Source organism: Chelonoidis abingdonii, chromosome 1 (assembly GCF_003597395.2).
Source record: "Chelonoidis abingdonii isolate Lonesome George chromosome 1, CheloAbing_2.0, whole genome shotgun sequence".
NCBI lineage: Eukaryota > Metazoa > Chordata > Testudines > Testudinidae > Chelonoidis > Chelonoidis abingdonii.
In genome coordinates, this window is record NC_133769.1 from 201,035,828 (window position 1) to 201,052,662 (window position 16,835).

At 43.2% G+C, this 16,835-nt stretch overlaps 1 protein-coding gene across 2 annotated transcripts in view; it reads left to right on the forward strand.

Moving 5' to 3' along the window:
• Positions 1–16,835, forward strand: part of EVA1C (eva-1 homolog C) — a 91,755-nt gene that overhangs the window by 33,513 nt on the left and 41,407 nt on the right. Inside the window, exons 2-3 of one of the 2 annotated variants that reach the window (XM_032794948.2) lie at positions 12,814–13,010; positions 16,608–16,731. The exons of the other annotated variant lie outside the window; for it this stretch is intronic. Coding sequence (XP_032650839.1) covers positions 12,814–13,010; positions 16,608–16,731 — 321 coding nt within the window. The remainder of the gene's footprint in view (positions 1–12,813; positions 13,011–16,607; positions 16,732–16,835) is intronic. 2 annotated transcript variants of the gene reach the window in all.

Here is a 16,835-nt window from a genome sequence, read left to right on the forward strand (position 1 = left end):
TAGCTGTCTGGAATTGCAGCTTCCAGACTGCAATAGCCACCGCTTCTCACTGACAGGGCAGCTCTCAGTTCGTGTCCGTGCGCCGCAGGGTTGGGGCAAGCTCAGCACACGTCCCAGGAATGGCTTTTCGCATCCTAAAGTTCTGCAGCCACGCTCGTCATCCCAGACTTGCGGACGATGTGATCCCACACTCAGTACTTGTTTTCCCGAGCCAAAGGCGGCGTTCCACGCTGCAGAGCACGTCCGTTACTGCACAAGCAATTTAGTGTCAGCAGTATCTATTTCATCATCTGAGCTCTCACTGTCACTTTGGAGCATAAGGAATAGATCAACTGCCAGACGGGATGTGCTGGCAACATTCATCAGCAACATCCTAAGCAGCGGGCTCCATTCTTCCTGAAAATCACACGCAGCAGAATCACAATGGCACCAACGGCTGAAAAGGGAAGCGATGTACCACGGGTCGTTGAACAGGAAGCGGAATGACCCGCACCCTTCCGTCCCCTTCCCAAACCCCAGCAGCAAATTGGGACGAGGTGCTCTGTGGGATAGCTGCCCACAATGCAGCGCACTCATAACAGCGCTGCAACTGGTGCAAGTGTGGACACACTGCAGCGCTGGTCGCTGTCAGTGTGGACACACTGCAGCGCTGGCCGTACACAGCTGTACGACCACAGCTGTAACGGCCAGCGCTGCAAAACTGTAAGTGTAGACAAGCCCTAAGATTATAATTCCTGTCTTTCTAGAGGTGCAATTGTTAGTCAGTAAGTTTTCTCGTGTGTCTCGGGGTGGCTGCATTTCAGTAGTATGGTGAATCTCTACATAAATATAGGTTAATATTTTCAAAAGCACTTTTGTGCCTTAGAAACCTAACTCTCATTTACAAAATTGATCAAAGCACTGAAGAGCCTAAAGCTCACTGAAAGTCATTGGAACTCTCGTGGTCATAGTCCCTCCACCGCACCTCCCTGGGATTCGACGGGGTCCTCTACTCAGTCTCTTGTCATCCAAGTCTGGAAATGGAAACTCAGCCCTCTGGTTGGGGTCCGCTGGAGCTTGCGCCTTCCAGGGTTTAGGAGAAAAAGAACAAAAGAAAGGAAAAACAAATGAACAGGCTCAAACATCTCACGGGCCTCCCTTCCTTAGAGGAGCCTCTGGTGAGTTGTAGTCAGCATTTTTGAAAATCAGTTAAACAGGGCTGATTTAAAAAATGTTTTAAAATAATTAATGCAAATTTTGGAAAAAATGGTCATGGAAATTAAAAACGTTGATGAAATTTGACACTAAAAAGAATTTGACTGTCTCAGAGTTGGTTGAAAAATACACCAAAAATAATAAAAAAATTGTCCCCCTCAATTTTTTCCATTTCAAATTTTGATGAAAAATGACAAAATTAAACTTTGGTAAATGTTGTCCAGCTCTGTCTAATATTAAAGTAGAGCCCAGATGCTCAAAGGTATTTAGGCATCTAACTCCCATTTAAATCCTTGGGAGTTAGGCACCTAAACACCTTTGATAATCTGGACCATAGGAGCCTAATTGTAGGTTCCTAGTTTTAAAAATCTTAGAATCATTATTGATTCTCTGTGACCGACAATCACAGTGGAAGTTTCTCCTTAGCACTCTGACTGACAACATGTCACTGGACCAGTCGTTAACAATCATGTTGTCATGTTGCAACCACTATTATATATTTGCAATAAATCTTGTACAAAATGTGGCATGTAAGATATCTATAAAAAGGTTATGATTTGCTGGTTTTGATTATGCTATCTGCATGCATGTATCATTTTTGTATTTGATGTTATGAATATTAGCTCTATACCTGGATTTCAAATGTTTGCTCTTGGGGTAATATCCAGGAAGTAGTTAGCCAGCACATCTTGGAGGGACTATTCAAATTGAGTGGCCCATCAAAAGGACACTTAACTCACAATGGACCATGAAAGGCGCCCATCTACACTGTCTGGAATATAGGTAATGGCTTCCTTTAAGGACTGAGCGAAATTGGGCATGAACATGTAGTTTGCCAGGTGACTCCAAATACTATCTGATCTCCTGTGATTCTCCACTAGCTGGGTTGAGGTTTTTGTTTGAAACAATGGGTTTTCCTCCACATGGCAGAGAATATAAATGGCCCTGGAAACCCCTCTATTTTGCTTCTTTCTTGCCCAAACCTCTGGACTATACTAATGGGAACATTCTAACCAATGGACTGAGGTCCTTCCAATGATTTGGAAGCAACCAGAGACTTGTTAATTCAGCAGTTTATTCCATTACTGCAACAAGCCTGAGCCAAGAACTTTGCAATTACTGTATGCATTTGATAGGTTTCAGAGTGGTAGCCATGTTAGTCTGTATCAGCAAGAAGAATGAGGAGTACTTGTGGCACCTTAGAGACTAACAAATTTATTTGGGCATATACTTCCGTGGGCTACAACCCACTTCATCAGATGTATGCAGTGGAAAATACAGTAGGAAGATATATATATATATATGGCAACTGGATAGCGTAGCGCTTAAGAGCGCTGCCCTTTGATACGAGAGACTGCCCTTTGATACGAGAGACTGGGGTTCAAATCCCGGTTGGTACCCAACTTTCCAGTAGGGGTCCTTGGGCAAAAGACCCCCTAACGCTTCACCTGCCTACCTCAAATATGAGAGTGACACGAACTAGGAGAGTCATGCCGGCTCGGACGTCGCCCGGATTAACAAGGTCCGCGCCAGATGTTGAGGAACCAGGACAATCTGACGATAAGTGGGCTACTGGAACAAACCATTCATGGATGAGCAAGAGAACACTGAATTTGATGGAATGCTACTACAACAGTAGACCTAGAGAAGGGGATATATGAAACGTATGAGGGGACTATGGATGGACAAAAGACCTACATCCACACTTACTGAGAAACAGCTAGTTACCCAATGCTTCAACAAGTAAAGAGGAAGCTGCTCTCACACTTGAGATAGACCAACTCCACATTACATCCCAGACTCAAGAAGACCTGGAAGACAAGTGGATGTGCAGCCCACACCTGAAGCTGAAACTTCACTGCCACCCCCTCCATTGCAGAGCACAGCACTGATATGAGGTATAAGATCATGGAGAAACTAGCTACAGTCAATACTTGAGACTGATTACCAAGGCCACTGGAGAAGTACCATCAGATAGTATGTTAGAAGATACCAATAGAGCCCTCATGACAATCCCACTACCACCATAAACTCAAACCAATGAACTGGATACGCTACAGCCTCTGTAATCTGGAGATGCTGGCTACATGATCAAGAAGACAACAGTATGTACCCACCCTGGAAAATGAGGTTGGAGGATAAGATCAAGGCGACTCGGAGAGAAGTTAGTCAGCTGGTGGAATTACAGAAGGGTGTAGAGATTAAGGATAAGACTCGGCTACTGAAAAAATACAAGGGCCTGACTCCATCTGAAGCCCTAGAGACTGCTAACAAAGGCTCGCAGCACTAGCTACCGGCTAAGGAGATACACTAGAGAAGCAGAGGCCAAAAGTAATGCCCTGTTCTCCAAAGAACCATCCAAGGTGTACTCCCAACTGCAGTGCAACACACACAATAACAGCAGAGCCACCAGCAGCAGAAACTGAACAGTACTGGAAGAACGTATGGGAGAAAGAGAAGACTCATAACACCAGTGCAAGTGGCTGCAGGACCTGAGAACAGAGCACAGCAATCTCCCAGAACAGAAACCAGTCACTATCACAGTAGAAGACATCCAGCAGCGGGTCAAGAACATGAAAGCTGGACAGCACCTGGACCAGACATGACCACACCTACTGGCTAAAGAAACTAACAGCAGTGCATGAACGCCTAGCAGCATAGATGAACCAGCTCTAGCAGAGGCTCCCACCCAAACTGGCTAACACAAGGAAGGAACAGTGCTGATCATGAAAGACTCCTGCAAGGGAACAGAACCGGCCATAACCTGCCTCCCCACAACATGGAAAGTCCTATCAGGCATCATAGCCGCCAAGCTACAGGACCATATGGCAGTACTGAGCACAGTCAGAAGGGCATTGGGAACACACCAGAGGCTCAAAACACCAGTTGCTCATAGAAGAGCAGTCGCTCAAGGTCTAGACAGACCAATCTGAGCACAGCCTGGATTGACTACAGGAAGCCTACGACTCAATGCCGCACATGTGGATCGGTGAATGTCTGGCGCTATACAAAGTCAACAGGACACTAAGACCTTCCTCAAAGAACTCAATGGGAACTATGGAGACAACACTGGAGTCAACTCAAGGCAGCTTGCACAAGTGGCCATCAAGTGCGGCATATACAAGGTGATACACTGTACTGCTGCTGTTCTGCAATAGGCTTAAACCCCTCAGCCAGATAATCACAAGGACTGGATACGGGTAACAGGTTCGGAGTGGAACTACCATCAGCCACCTCCTCTACAAGGATGACATCAAGCTGTATGCTAAGAATGAACGAGACATCGACTCGCTACCACCTGACGCGGATCTACAGTGAGGATATCGGGATGTCATCGGACTGGAGAAGTGTGGCCGGAATGGTAGTGAAGAGAGGAAAGGTATCAAGACTGAGGGGGGGAACTACCAGCGGGCCACATAGCAGAGATACAGACCAGCTACAAGTACCTTGGCGTCCCACAGTCACATGGAAAAACGATGAGGAGGCAAGGAAGACAGCAACATCCAAGTATCACCAAAGGATAAGACAGGTCCTGAAGAGCCAGCTCAGTGGGAAAACAAGATCCACGCCATCAACAGATATGCCCTGGCCGGTCATCAGATACCCTGCCGGTATAGTGAGCTGGCCAAAGGAGGATATGGAGGCTTGCCGATATGAGACCTGGAAGCTCCTCACAATGCACGGAGGTTTCCACCCCAAGTCCAACACCCAGAGACTGTAACCAGCCGAAAGAAGCGGGCGGGGCTTGGTGAGCGTCAAAGCCACTGTCCTGGACGAAACCCGGAACATCCAGGAGTAATCAAGTAAGATGGTCCCCAAGATGAGCTGCTGAGAGAATGCCCTGAGGCAGCAGCAGACATGGGAGGAAGACCAAACAGAAGAAGTGCCATGGCAAGACAAGACCCTGCATGGGATGTCCATCGACAGATAGCTGAGGTGGCTGACATTGGAAATCCTACCAGTGGATGGAAGGGCTGGACTAAAAGACAGCACTGAGGCACTGATCATAGCAGCACAGGAACAGGCACTGAGCACCAGATCCATTGAAGCAGGGGTCTACCACACTAGAGAGGACCCAAGGCGCAGACTGTGCAGAGAGGCTCAGAGACAGTCCAACACATAGTGGCAGGATGTAAGATGCAGGCAGGAAAGCATACACTGAACGGCACAACCAAGTGGCTGGCATTGTGTCAGGAGCATCTGCACAGCGTATGGGCTAGACCCTCCAAGACCAGATGGGAGATTCCACAGAAGGTTGTGGAGAATAGCAGGGCTAAGATTCTGTGGGACTTCCAGATCCAGACGGACAGGCAGGTACTGGCCAATCAACCAGACAATTGTGGTAATAGACAAGGACAGAAACAGCGATGGTGATAGATATAGCAGTGCCAAGTGACAGCAACATCAGGAAAAAGGAAATGAGAAGCTGAGAAGTACCAAGGCCTGAAAGAGGAACTAGAGAGGATTGGGAAAGTGAAGGCCAAAGTGGTCCCCGTGGTGGTAGGAGGCACTCGGGCTGTGACTCCTAAGCTGGGTGAGTGGCTCCAACAGATCCCAGGAACAACATCAGAGCTCTCTGTCCAGAAGAGTGCAGTGCTAGAAACAGCTAAGATACGGCAGAACCCTCAAAACTCCCAGGCCTCTGGTAGAGGACCCGAGGTTGAGGAAGACACATACCACCCATAGGGGTGAGAGGGGAATTTTTGATTTTTTTATGCATAACACATATACACACACAGAGAAAACATGAAAAAATGGGGGTTGCTGTACCAACTCTTAACAAGATATCAATTAAGATGAGCTATTTATCAGCAGGAGAAAAAAAACTTTTGTAGTGATAATCAGGATGCCCATTTCAAACAGTTGACAAGTAGGCGTGAGTAACAATAGGGAAAAATAGCATGGGGAAATAGTTTTACCATCCACTCCCAGTCTTTATTAAACCTAATTTAATGGTGTCCAGTTGTGCAATTAATTCCAGTTCTGCAGTTTATCGTGGGAGTCTGTTTTTCAAGAGTTTTTGTTGAGAATTGCATCTTTTAGGTCTGTAATTGAAGTGTCCAGGGAGGTGCGAAGTGTTCTCCGACTGGTCTTTGAATGTTTATATTACTTGACCGTCTGATTGTGTCCATTTTTCTTTGCATAGAGACTGCCCAGTTTGGCAATGTACATGGCAGAGGGGCATTGCTGGCACATGATGGCATATATACATTGGTAGAGGTGCAGATGAACGGGCTCCTGATGGTGTGGCTAATGTGATAGGTCCTAGATGGGTCCCTTGAATAGATATGTGGACAGAGTTGGCAACGGGCTTTGTTGCAAGGATAGGTTCCTGAGTTAGTGTTTTTGTTGTGTGATGTGTGGTTGCTGGTGAATATTTGCTTCAGGTTGAGGGGCTGTCTGTAAGCGACAACTGGCCTGTCTACCAAGATCTGTGAGAGTGAGGGATGGTCCGTCAGGATAGGTTGTAGATCCTTGAGGATGCGCTGGAGTGGTTTTATTTGGGGGCTGTAGGTGATGGCTAGGGGTGTTCCGTTACTTTCTTTGTTGGGCCTGTCCTGTAGTAGGTGACTTCTGGGTACTCTTCTGGCTCTGTCAGTCTGTTTCTTCACTTCAGCAGGTGGATATTGTAGTTTTAAGAATGCTTGATAGAGATCTTGTGTTTGTCTCTGTCTGAGGAATTGGAGCAAATGTGGTTGTATCTTAGAGCTTGGCTATAGACAATGGATTGTGTGATGTGGTCTGGATGAAAGCTGGAGGCATGTAGGTAAGTATAACGGTCAGTAGGTTTCTGGTATAGGGTGGTGTTTATGTGATCATTGCTTAATAGCACTGTATGCATTTGATTCTTTTAACCAGTTTTAACTCTCACCTCTTTCTTTCTTTCTTTCTTTCTTTTTCTTTCTTTCTATGAATAAACTTTTAGATTTTAGATACTAAAGGATTGGCATCAGTGTGATTTTTGGGTAAGATCTAAGTTATATATTGACCTGGGTGTGTGGCTGGTCCTTTGGGATCAGAAAAACCTTTCATTTGATGAGACTGGTTGTAAAGAACCACTCATCTCTGAATCCAATGTTTTTGGTGGTGATATAAGAACTGGAATGCCCAAGAAAACTGCTTTTATGACTTCTTGTTAGCCAATATGGTGAAACAGAAGTTTACTTTTATGGCTGGTTTGGTATATCCTATGGGGGATTAGACACTAGTCTTGGGGTGTATCTGCCCTATTTCTCAGCAGTTTATCCTGAATTTGGCATTCTCAGTTGTGACCCACTAAGGCACGGTTACAGACGTACTCATATAGAGTACAGAAAATGCAACATGGCTTCAGAGTTCTCACCTTTTAAGAATGTTTTTCAAAAGAAGCAGATCGGTGAGAGTGGATAGTCTAGGTAACAACATCGTCTGTGTGTCTGATAATCTGCCAGATAAGGAGTCATTAGCTGTCCTTAGTCTGCCAGAACTATTTCTGTGTTTCTAGTGAATGGACACATGATAGATAAATGATAGCAGTGGCTGGGATTTTCAAAGACCCTAAGGGAGATCAGCACTGAACTCCTACTGAAAATCTAGGGGAGTTATGAATATTTTAGGGCTCTTTGAAAACCCCAGGCCAGGTGCATATAGTATCATGCTGTTCTATTTACTATAATAATTTGACATTAAACTGTTAAAAATTAGGATAATAAAATTCTATACTAAGTCTCTTTTGTTTCTTGTTCCTTCTAGTCACTTTTTGCCTTTTCTTTACTGTATATCATGGTGTATTATTTTTCCTCTGATTGTTGGTTCTTTCCTTTTCCCCCACTTTCTCTCATTCCTTGCACTATGTTCTTTCCCTCCTGACCCTATGTTCATTCTCTCTCTCCTCTCTCAATAATCTCTCACATCTCACTGCACAAGCACATAAATCCTTTTTCTACACATACCCTCTCTTCCCCATATCTACTCATTGTTTTAACAAGCAGACACACATCCAGATCCATCCCTCTGCTTAATTTCCTTAAAGAAGTGTGAGTAAGAGACTTAGTGCTGGCCTTAGCTGGTGTGTCTGGCTTATCAGGCTATGTCTACCCTAAAAGTGCTACAATGGTACAGTGCTGTAGTGTATGTAGACTTTTACTACAGCGATGGAAAAATTATTATTCTGTTGACCTTGCTGCTTCTAAAGCAGGGGTTAAATTGTCCTAACTACATCACACAGGACATGCAGTTCTTCACAGACCTGCATTATGTAGCTGGGTTGACCTAAGTTTTAGGCATAGACCAGGCCTGAGAGTCTGTTCCCCAGTTCCTTCTGTGGAATGGAGGGGACCCAGAAGCAGAAGATGTTTTTCTATCAGTTCTCCCAGAGAGGATGGGGAATCTTCTTTCCATCTTCTCTAGTGCTTCATCTCTCATTCTACTTCCTCAAAGGGCGGGTCTAGTGGGGCTCTTTCTTCTCTCTTCTTTGCACGGACTAAGATGTGGAGGCCTCCAGGAGCTATGGACACTTGAACAGATTTTTCAAGTTGGGCTTCAATGTTGGAAATTTAAAATTCCCCATGTTCTTTTTAGTTCACTCTGGAGCACAAATCCCTGGCGCACATGATCTTTGAACTGAGGGCTTGTCTACATGGGAAATTGCCTGGAATAGCTTTTGAGGAATAATTATTCTGCAATAGCTGCTTATATGGTCACTCTTATTTACACTAAAAGTTTCTTTTTATAGTTTAGCTTAATCCACTTCCAAGTCTGTTTTGGAAGTAGATTAAGCTAAACTGCAAAATGGCATCTTAGTGCAAAGTAAATGTGTCCACATGGGTAGTTAGTACAGAGTAGCTGTTGAGCTTTACATTCACATCCTTATTTATTTTGCAATAGCTTCCCCCATGTAGCCAAGCCCTTGCATGCAGATCAACAGAATTAAGGACAGGGAGAGGTATGAATAAAGACAGAGGGAAGGCATCGATGCAGGTAGGCCTCAGAATGATTATAATCATTGTTTCAGTGTGCGTTGCTCCAGATATCTACTCACAACATGTGGGTAAATCAAAAGCAGGGGATCTCAACCTGGGGTTTGTCACCATCTTGCCCTTCTCATGTTGCTAAACAGGAGAGAGGTCTCAGTATGCAGAAGTTGAGAACCACTTATCTACAGTTTTACATCTCAGTGCATGCCTAAAAAAACCAGTGGCAAAGTAATATATTGTGCATGTTCAACACATTCAGTTGAGACTTACAATTTGGTTATTCCTAAACCAGACTTCTTTAATCATGCCTTAGGTGTGTGTGTTTGTTGATATCTAGAGTCATGACAAATGTGAACTTTTAAAATAAAGCAGTTTTTGAGATATAAGAGCACAGAAAACATCTGAGTAACTTTCTTAATGTGTAAAATCCACCATTTGTTGTGCTCTGGTAACTCAAAAATGGCCAAACTGAATTTTACCAAACTTGAAGAAAGAAAGAAAGAAAGAAAGAAAGAAAGAAATGCTTCTGAGTTATTAACAAGAATGAACATTTTCAACCCAAAGGGTCATTATTTTCAGATTTATAAGCATGTGAAAATGGGCTGATAATTAAACTTTCTTCTTCTCATTCCAAACTTAGTGCTGCAAGTGGAGTTCTATAAGGGCTTAATCCTAAATTCACTGACATCCATGACAAAGCTCCCACTAACTTTAATGGTGCAGATTCAGAATTGTAGTCGTGTTTTTGCAACAGTTACTTTATGGCATTCTCAAATTTCCCAAGTAGGACAGAACATAAAAAATGGGGCTAGCTGCTAGATGTGGCCTAAACTCACCGAATCTGTACATCATCTATGAACAACCAACCTTAATTTTAACAACAAAAAATCTAAATGTGGAAAGAAATATCAGACTGTACTAACGTATAGTATTCAATTGTTATTATGGTAAAGGATTTCCTGTTTTTCCCCTGAAATTTCTTAAAAGTTGTTTGTAGAGAATTGAATTGTGTATTGAAGAATAAAAATGACTCTGTTGTGCTATTTAGCTTGATTTTTAAAATTCTGTTTCTCCCAGTTTAACACAAATAACTCACTGGAAGTGGTCACTCATTATTAAAAACGTTGCAGATGTTTTTGTCAGGAATATGTACTATTTTGTGGCCATAGAGTTGTAGGTTTTGATTTTTTTAGAGAGCAAATATCTAGAATTTCCTGTCCATTTAAAGATTAAAGTTTAAATGTTAGGCTTACAAACTTGCAAGTGCTCCTTTTAATACCACTGTTGTATACACATTGACATAAGGGTGTGTTAAGACTGGATAATTAAAACAGAAGATAATTGGAGATAATTTTTAAATGTAGCAAATGGGACATTAATCAAACAACTCTTTTTTTAAATAAACAACTGTGGTTCTGATTTCTTGGCCATTTCATTGAATGATTCCTCTAATTTTATAACATTTTCTTTGTTTAAATTTAAATGTGAGAAGAAAAATACTTAGGGGTGCTGAGTGCTGAACATATATTAACTTTCAAATGTGTGATGTAGAAGGTTTAAAAATACAGGAGTTTGCTGGATTTTAAGACAGTAGGGAATGTGGTCATGCATATTACCTGAAATCACATGGTAAATGCAGCTATTATGACTAGGGTTGCTAGATATCCTGTTTTTGATTGGAACGCCCAGTCAAAAAGGGACCCTGGCGGCTCCGGTCAGCACCGCTGACTGGGCGTTAAAAGTCCAGAGGGTGAAGCAGCGGGGCTAAGGCAGGCTCCCTGCCTGCTGTGGCTCTGCACGGCTCCTGGAAGCAGCGGCATGTCTTCCCTCTGGCTCCTACACATAGGGGCAGGGGCTCCACGTGCTGCCCCCACCCCAAGCACTGGCTCCGCAGCTCCCATTGGCTGGGAACCGTGGCCAATGGGAGCTGCGGGGGTGGTGCCTGCGGATGGGGCAGTGCACAGAGCTTTCCTGGCTGCTCCTGTGTGTAGGAGCCAGATGAGGGACATGCCGTTGCCTCCGGGAGCAGCCTGAGATAAGTGCCGCCAAGAGTCTGTACCTCTGACCCTCTCCTGCACTCCTGCACCTCAAACCCCTCATCCCCAGCCCCACCTCAGAGATCATACTCCCAGCCAGAGCCCTCACACACACTCCCCCCCACGTCCCAACCCCCTGCCCCAGCCCTGATCTCCCTCCTGCCCTCCAAAGCCCTTGCTCCCAGCCCAGAGCACCCTCCTACACCCAAACTCCTAATCCCCAGCCCCACCCGAGAGCCCACACCCCTAGCTGGAGCCCTCACCGCCCCACCCCAGCACTGATCTCCCTCCCGCCTGCTGAATCCCTTGGCCCCAGCCCAGAGCACCCTCCTACACCCAAACCCCTAATCCCCAGCTCTACCCCAGAGTCTGCATCCCCAGCCGGAGCCCTCACCTCCTCCAGCATCCCAACCCACTTCCTCAGCCCAGATTCCTCTCCCATACTGTGAACCACCCCCCAGCCTGGAGCCCCCTCCTGCACCTTAAACCCCTCACCCCTGACCTCACCCCAGAGCCCACACCCCAGCCGGAGCCCTCACCCCCTCCCGCACCCCAACCCCCTGAGCCAGCCCAGTGAAAATGAGTGAGTGAGGGTGGGGAGAGCAAGTGATAAAGGGGAGGTGGATGGAGTGAGAGGGGGCAGAAACTTGGAGAAGGCGTGGGTCAAGGACGGGGCCTCAGGAGGGGCAGAGCAAGGATGTTCAGTTTTGTGTGTGTAGAAAGTTGGCAACTGTAGTTCTGACAGCAGCATATACATTTCCACCTCTTCTTCTGTGTTAGTTATATGCTAGCAAACACAGAACTACATGCACATCAGACTAGTATATCCCACTTTTATTAATAATGTCTGAGAGAACTTAGGTGAGGTAATGTCTTTTAGTGGACCAAGTTCTAATGGTGGAAAGACCTGAAGAAGAGCTCTGTGTAGCTTGAAAATGTGCATCTTTCACGAACAAGAGTTGGTCCAATAAGAGATATTGCCCACTCTTGTCTCTCTCATATATTGGGACCAACACAGCTACAACACTGCAAACAATTAATAATGTCTAACAGTTACATAGTATCTCTCATCAGGAAGGATCCTGCACTACTTTAGACTCTGATATGCAAATTATACAGAGAGTATCAATTTATACATCACTTGGATGAAACTCAGCAACCGTTCAACAGTACAGTAAGATTACACCTCAGTTTAGGATGGGAAATAAAGAATACTTCATCCAATTGAGACTGCAGGGGGAAATAGACTGGAAAACGAAGGAATAACACCTTGGACTTTTGAGAAAGTGCCTTGGGATCTGTAATGACCACAAGTTGCCATAACCTAGTATGAGGCCTCATCTGAAAAATGGCATCTCCAGCAGCACAGTGCCCCCTACTGGAGCATTGGTTTAGTACTGACTCAGTGGGAAGGGTGCCACTTACTGGATCACCAACAAGATTGCCTGTAGCATCTGGATATTTTTGAGGCCTGGTCTTGACTAGGCTGTAAAGGCTGATGTCGTGTGGTATGCTCATGCTTACAATCCTGATTTTATGCCCTTTCCAGAAGTTGAACACAGTTTTCATATTACCTAAAGAGTTTATCATTGCCTGTACTAATTGTAACATAGCTAAATATTTTCTAGGTTACCTAACCAAACTTCTGCAAAATCACTCTGTGTATGCCTGTGATGGCGATCGTTTGAGCCTGCAGTGTCCTCGACATTCAACAATAAGTGTCCAATCAGCATTTTACGGACAAGATTACCAAATGTGTAGTACACAGCAGCCTGAAACCATGATGAAAGACCCCTTAAACTGTGTGGCGTCTACCACTTTGCAGGTATCACATATTGTAGATGGTTTTTTAAAAGCAGAATGTTTTTAGATCAGATTTCAGTTTTGTGACCCATATTCTATGAAAATGCCAAGTATTCACAATGTTAAGTGAATTCCACAATGTTTCAACTGTATATAACACAAAATGGCAAACTTGGAAGCGCTCATTAGACCAGCAGAGATCTCAGGTGAATAGGTTTTATTATTCCTGTAGGCTTGTAAAAGATTTTCAGGGTTCCTTCTACACTAACCTCCCCATTTTTCCACACTTAACCCCCCATTTTTAAGGCCCTACAGCACCCATTCTTTTAGCCAAGCCGATCTGGTCAGAATGGTCTTAATCAGTCTTAAGGACCCCTGACATGAGACACTCCTTACCCCAGCAGCTGAACGTACTGAGCCAAATTAATCACCCAGAGTGTCAGATAACAGGACTTGAACCTGGATCACCAGCATGGCAAGGCTGAGAAAATTCTCTGACCACAGCAACCTACTTTATCATAAATTCAACAGGAATACTGAGGTTTACCAGTAATATCCTAAGAGTTGTTTCACATACAGAGTAGAGTATGGCTTACACTGCAGTTCATTACTTGCTGTCATGGGAATTTCTTTACATAAGTTGAGGAAGTCCACCCTTCGAGTATAGTCAAGAGCTTGTTTCATCACAGTAAAGAAGGTCTAGAGTTCCTCTGTTAGCTTATGCTTCAGCAAAGCGTTGTCAATGGGAACTCAATGGGATTTAAATATATGCTTAAAGTAAAGATGTGTTAAAGAGCTCTACCAAACAGGGGTGCTTTGCAGAATCAAGGCCTTAGTGCTTACAGCTGTTCCATTGCTTTGTGTCAGCAGGGAATCTCCATTCCATCCATTAATAATCATATTAATAAGTGATTTAGTATAACATCCTTTTATATAAACAGTGTTGTGACACAGAGTTTTAAAAACGTGGCTTGTCCATGCCGTACTGCAACTAACATCTAAAGATATTCCATGAATGACCTTGGGGCCATGTGAAAGTACAGCTGTCCACTAAAAAAATGTGGGGCCAAATGCATCCTTGGTGTCATTTCATTGACTTCAGTGGAGTGACACCCATGATTAATTTGAGTTCTTGAGTCCTGAGCGTCTCTGTGAGGTTTCCATGAACAATTTTTATTGAGTACACAACAAATCTCAGCTGACAACTGCTTTGTAAAATAATATAAACTTTTACAGATATTTGCTTTTTCACTATTCAGAACTACAGATATGAAAGTTAAGTGTCTGACTTTGCATCCCAGAAAGCTCTGACTCTGTCAAATAGAAAAAACACATACTGTAAATGGAATTCTTAGAAAAGAACACTGATGATCTCATTCTATCCCTCTCTGTGGAGCAGAGTCTGAGATTTGCATAATCAAGCATAGTATTATCTTACAGAAAGGAGAAAGAATAGCTGGCATTTTATACAATAGCCTCCTAGTGAAAGGATAAAGGCAAAGTTAGATCTGTCCCAGAAAGGTTAATAACCTTACTAATAATGCTATCAGATTATGATACTATAAGGAGCTGGATGTTTTTGCACAACTGAGTCAGTGCAAAATGTGAGGGCTCTTTGTATAAAGAGATACCACTATAAAGAGATTTACAGCTGATGATTCAGCTCAGGTGTAAACAGATGCAATGTTCATTGAACTCAATGGGAGTCACTTATGCCTACTTGTTCAAGAGCTAAATTTCTCCTGATTTTAACTGACTCTTTCCTGAACAAATCCAATGAAGGTTTGCCAGGTTGGTAGTGATTATTGATTTGACTTGAAACATTTAAAAAGAAGAATTGAGTGACCAAACTAAGTTCTCAGTCCTTTTGCTTTCCTTTTAAACAATTTAATAGGAATGTAATGCTCATGAAAAGTGTTGGATTTAAGTCCTTTTTCACCCCAAAAAGGAACAAAAGAGACCAGAACTTTATAGGATCATTGTGATGTGCTGTCAATGTGCATCATTTCTGTTCTGGAGGGACTGTGTCCAAGGATGATGATAGTTCAACTATTGGCATCTTTTCTGGAAGTGGAAACAAGAGTATCAATTAGCGCAATTGTTGTGATTTGAACACCTGGTTTAAATTCATCCCTGGGATAAATACATTGAAGTTGGTAGAGCTATGCCAGGGATGAATTTGGCACCTTCTGACTAGAAACTAGACAGAAATGGCCAACACATTTTACATTGGCACCTACAGCTATCAGAGAATATTGCTTTTCAGTCACTACTGTCTGGATTAAGATTTATGATGTAAGGAGAATATACCAAATATCACAATTTGCTGTGTTATTAAGCATAAGAAAGCATGGAGATAATACAGATGACTCAGAAATAATGTTTAAAAATCCCTGTCTAAATTGGGTTTTTTACCATGTTTTGAAAACTGAGTTTTAAGAATATAAAAACGGTCAAACTGGGTCAGACCAAAGGTCCATCTAGCCCAGTATCCTGTCTTCTGACAGTGGCCAGTGCCAGGTGCCACAGAGGGAATGAACGGAACATGTAATAATCAAGTGATTCATCCCCTGTTGCACACTCCCAACTTCTGGCAAACAGAGAGTAGGGACTCCATCCCTGCCCATTCTGGATAACAGCCATTGATGGACCTATCCTCCATGAATTTATCTAGTTCTTTTTTGAACCCTGTTATAGTCTTGGCCTTCACAACATCCTCTGGCAGAGTTCCAAAGGTTGACTGTGTGTTGTGTGAAGAAATAGTTCCTTTTGTTTGTTTTAAACAAACTGCCTATTAAACTTGGTTTAAACACAGTTACACCCAAACGGTTTTCAGACATGATTTGGCGTGGCAGAATTATATTATTAAAACTGGATTCAAAACCATCTTTGGTGGTGTTTACACTATCCTTTTTTCCTTAAGATTTCCCACCATCACTACCACTGATACAGCTCCAACTCCAGCAAAGTGTAAATGCTACTGTAAACAGCTTCTGGCCTACCGACCACCATGTTCTTTCACCCTGCTCAGAGCAGGTCTAGTTGGCAACATGGTTATAACATTGTAAGCCTTTCTACTCTACTCCTCTCACCCTTACAATTACTGATTACTTGCTGGAGCAGCACAAAAGGAATAGCAAGATATTAGTAGAAAAACAAATCGATGTAGATAAAGGTCTGAGTTTTTTAAAAATAGTTTTAAAGTAGCTTGGTCACATCTATACTGGCTAACCAAATCATGTCTGAAATGGATTTAGGTCCTGACTGAGGAAGATATTTCAACATGTGCCTGACTCTAAGGACACAAGTAGTCCCTATTGAGTCTATTCATGTGCTTAAAGTTCATCATTTGCTTAAGTACTTTGCTGCATCAAGTCCTTAGTTTGAACTGTGTTTCAAATGAACTCACCCAGGATTTTCAGCCACCAATCAAAGCCCAGCATGGACATGGTCTTATTCCTGTAATATATCTTTTTTTTTAAAAAATACATCTATGACAAAAACCCAGTACCACTGAATAATTTCTTTCATATATAGAACAAAATACAGCTAAGAGTTTTGTTTGCTGTATAGCTTCATATCTTGTTTTCAAGACTATCCTTTTTGCCCGTTGTTCTAGAAAGTACTGGATGAATGCCAGAACCAGAGAGCCTGCCAACTCCTTGTCAATAGTCGGGTTTTTGGACCTGATCTATGTCCAGGAACCACTAAATACCTCCTTGTCTCCTTTAAATGCAAACCTAGTAAGTAATTTCTACAACAGGCGAGTTCATTTTTGTGTTTCATTTGTTTTGGTTATAATGCCAGTGCAGAAAGCTTTGCATAAATCTACATGAAGTTTTCAGAT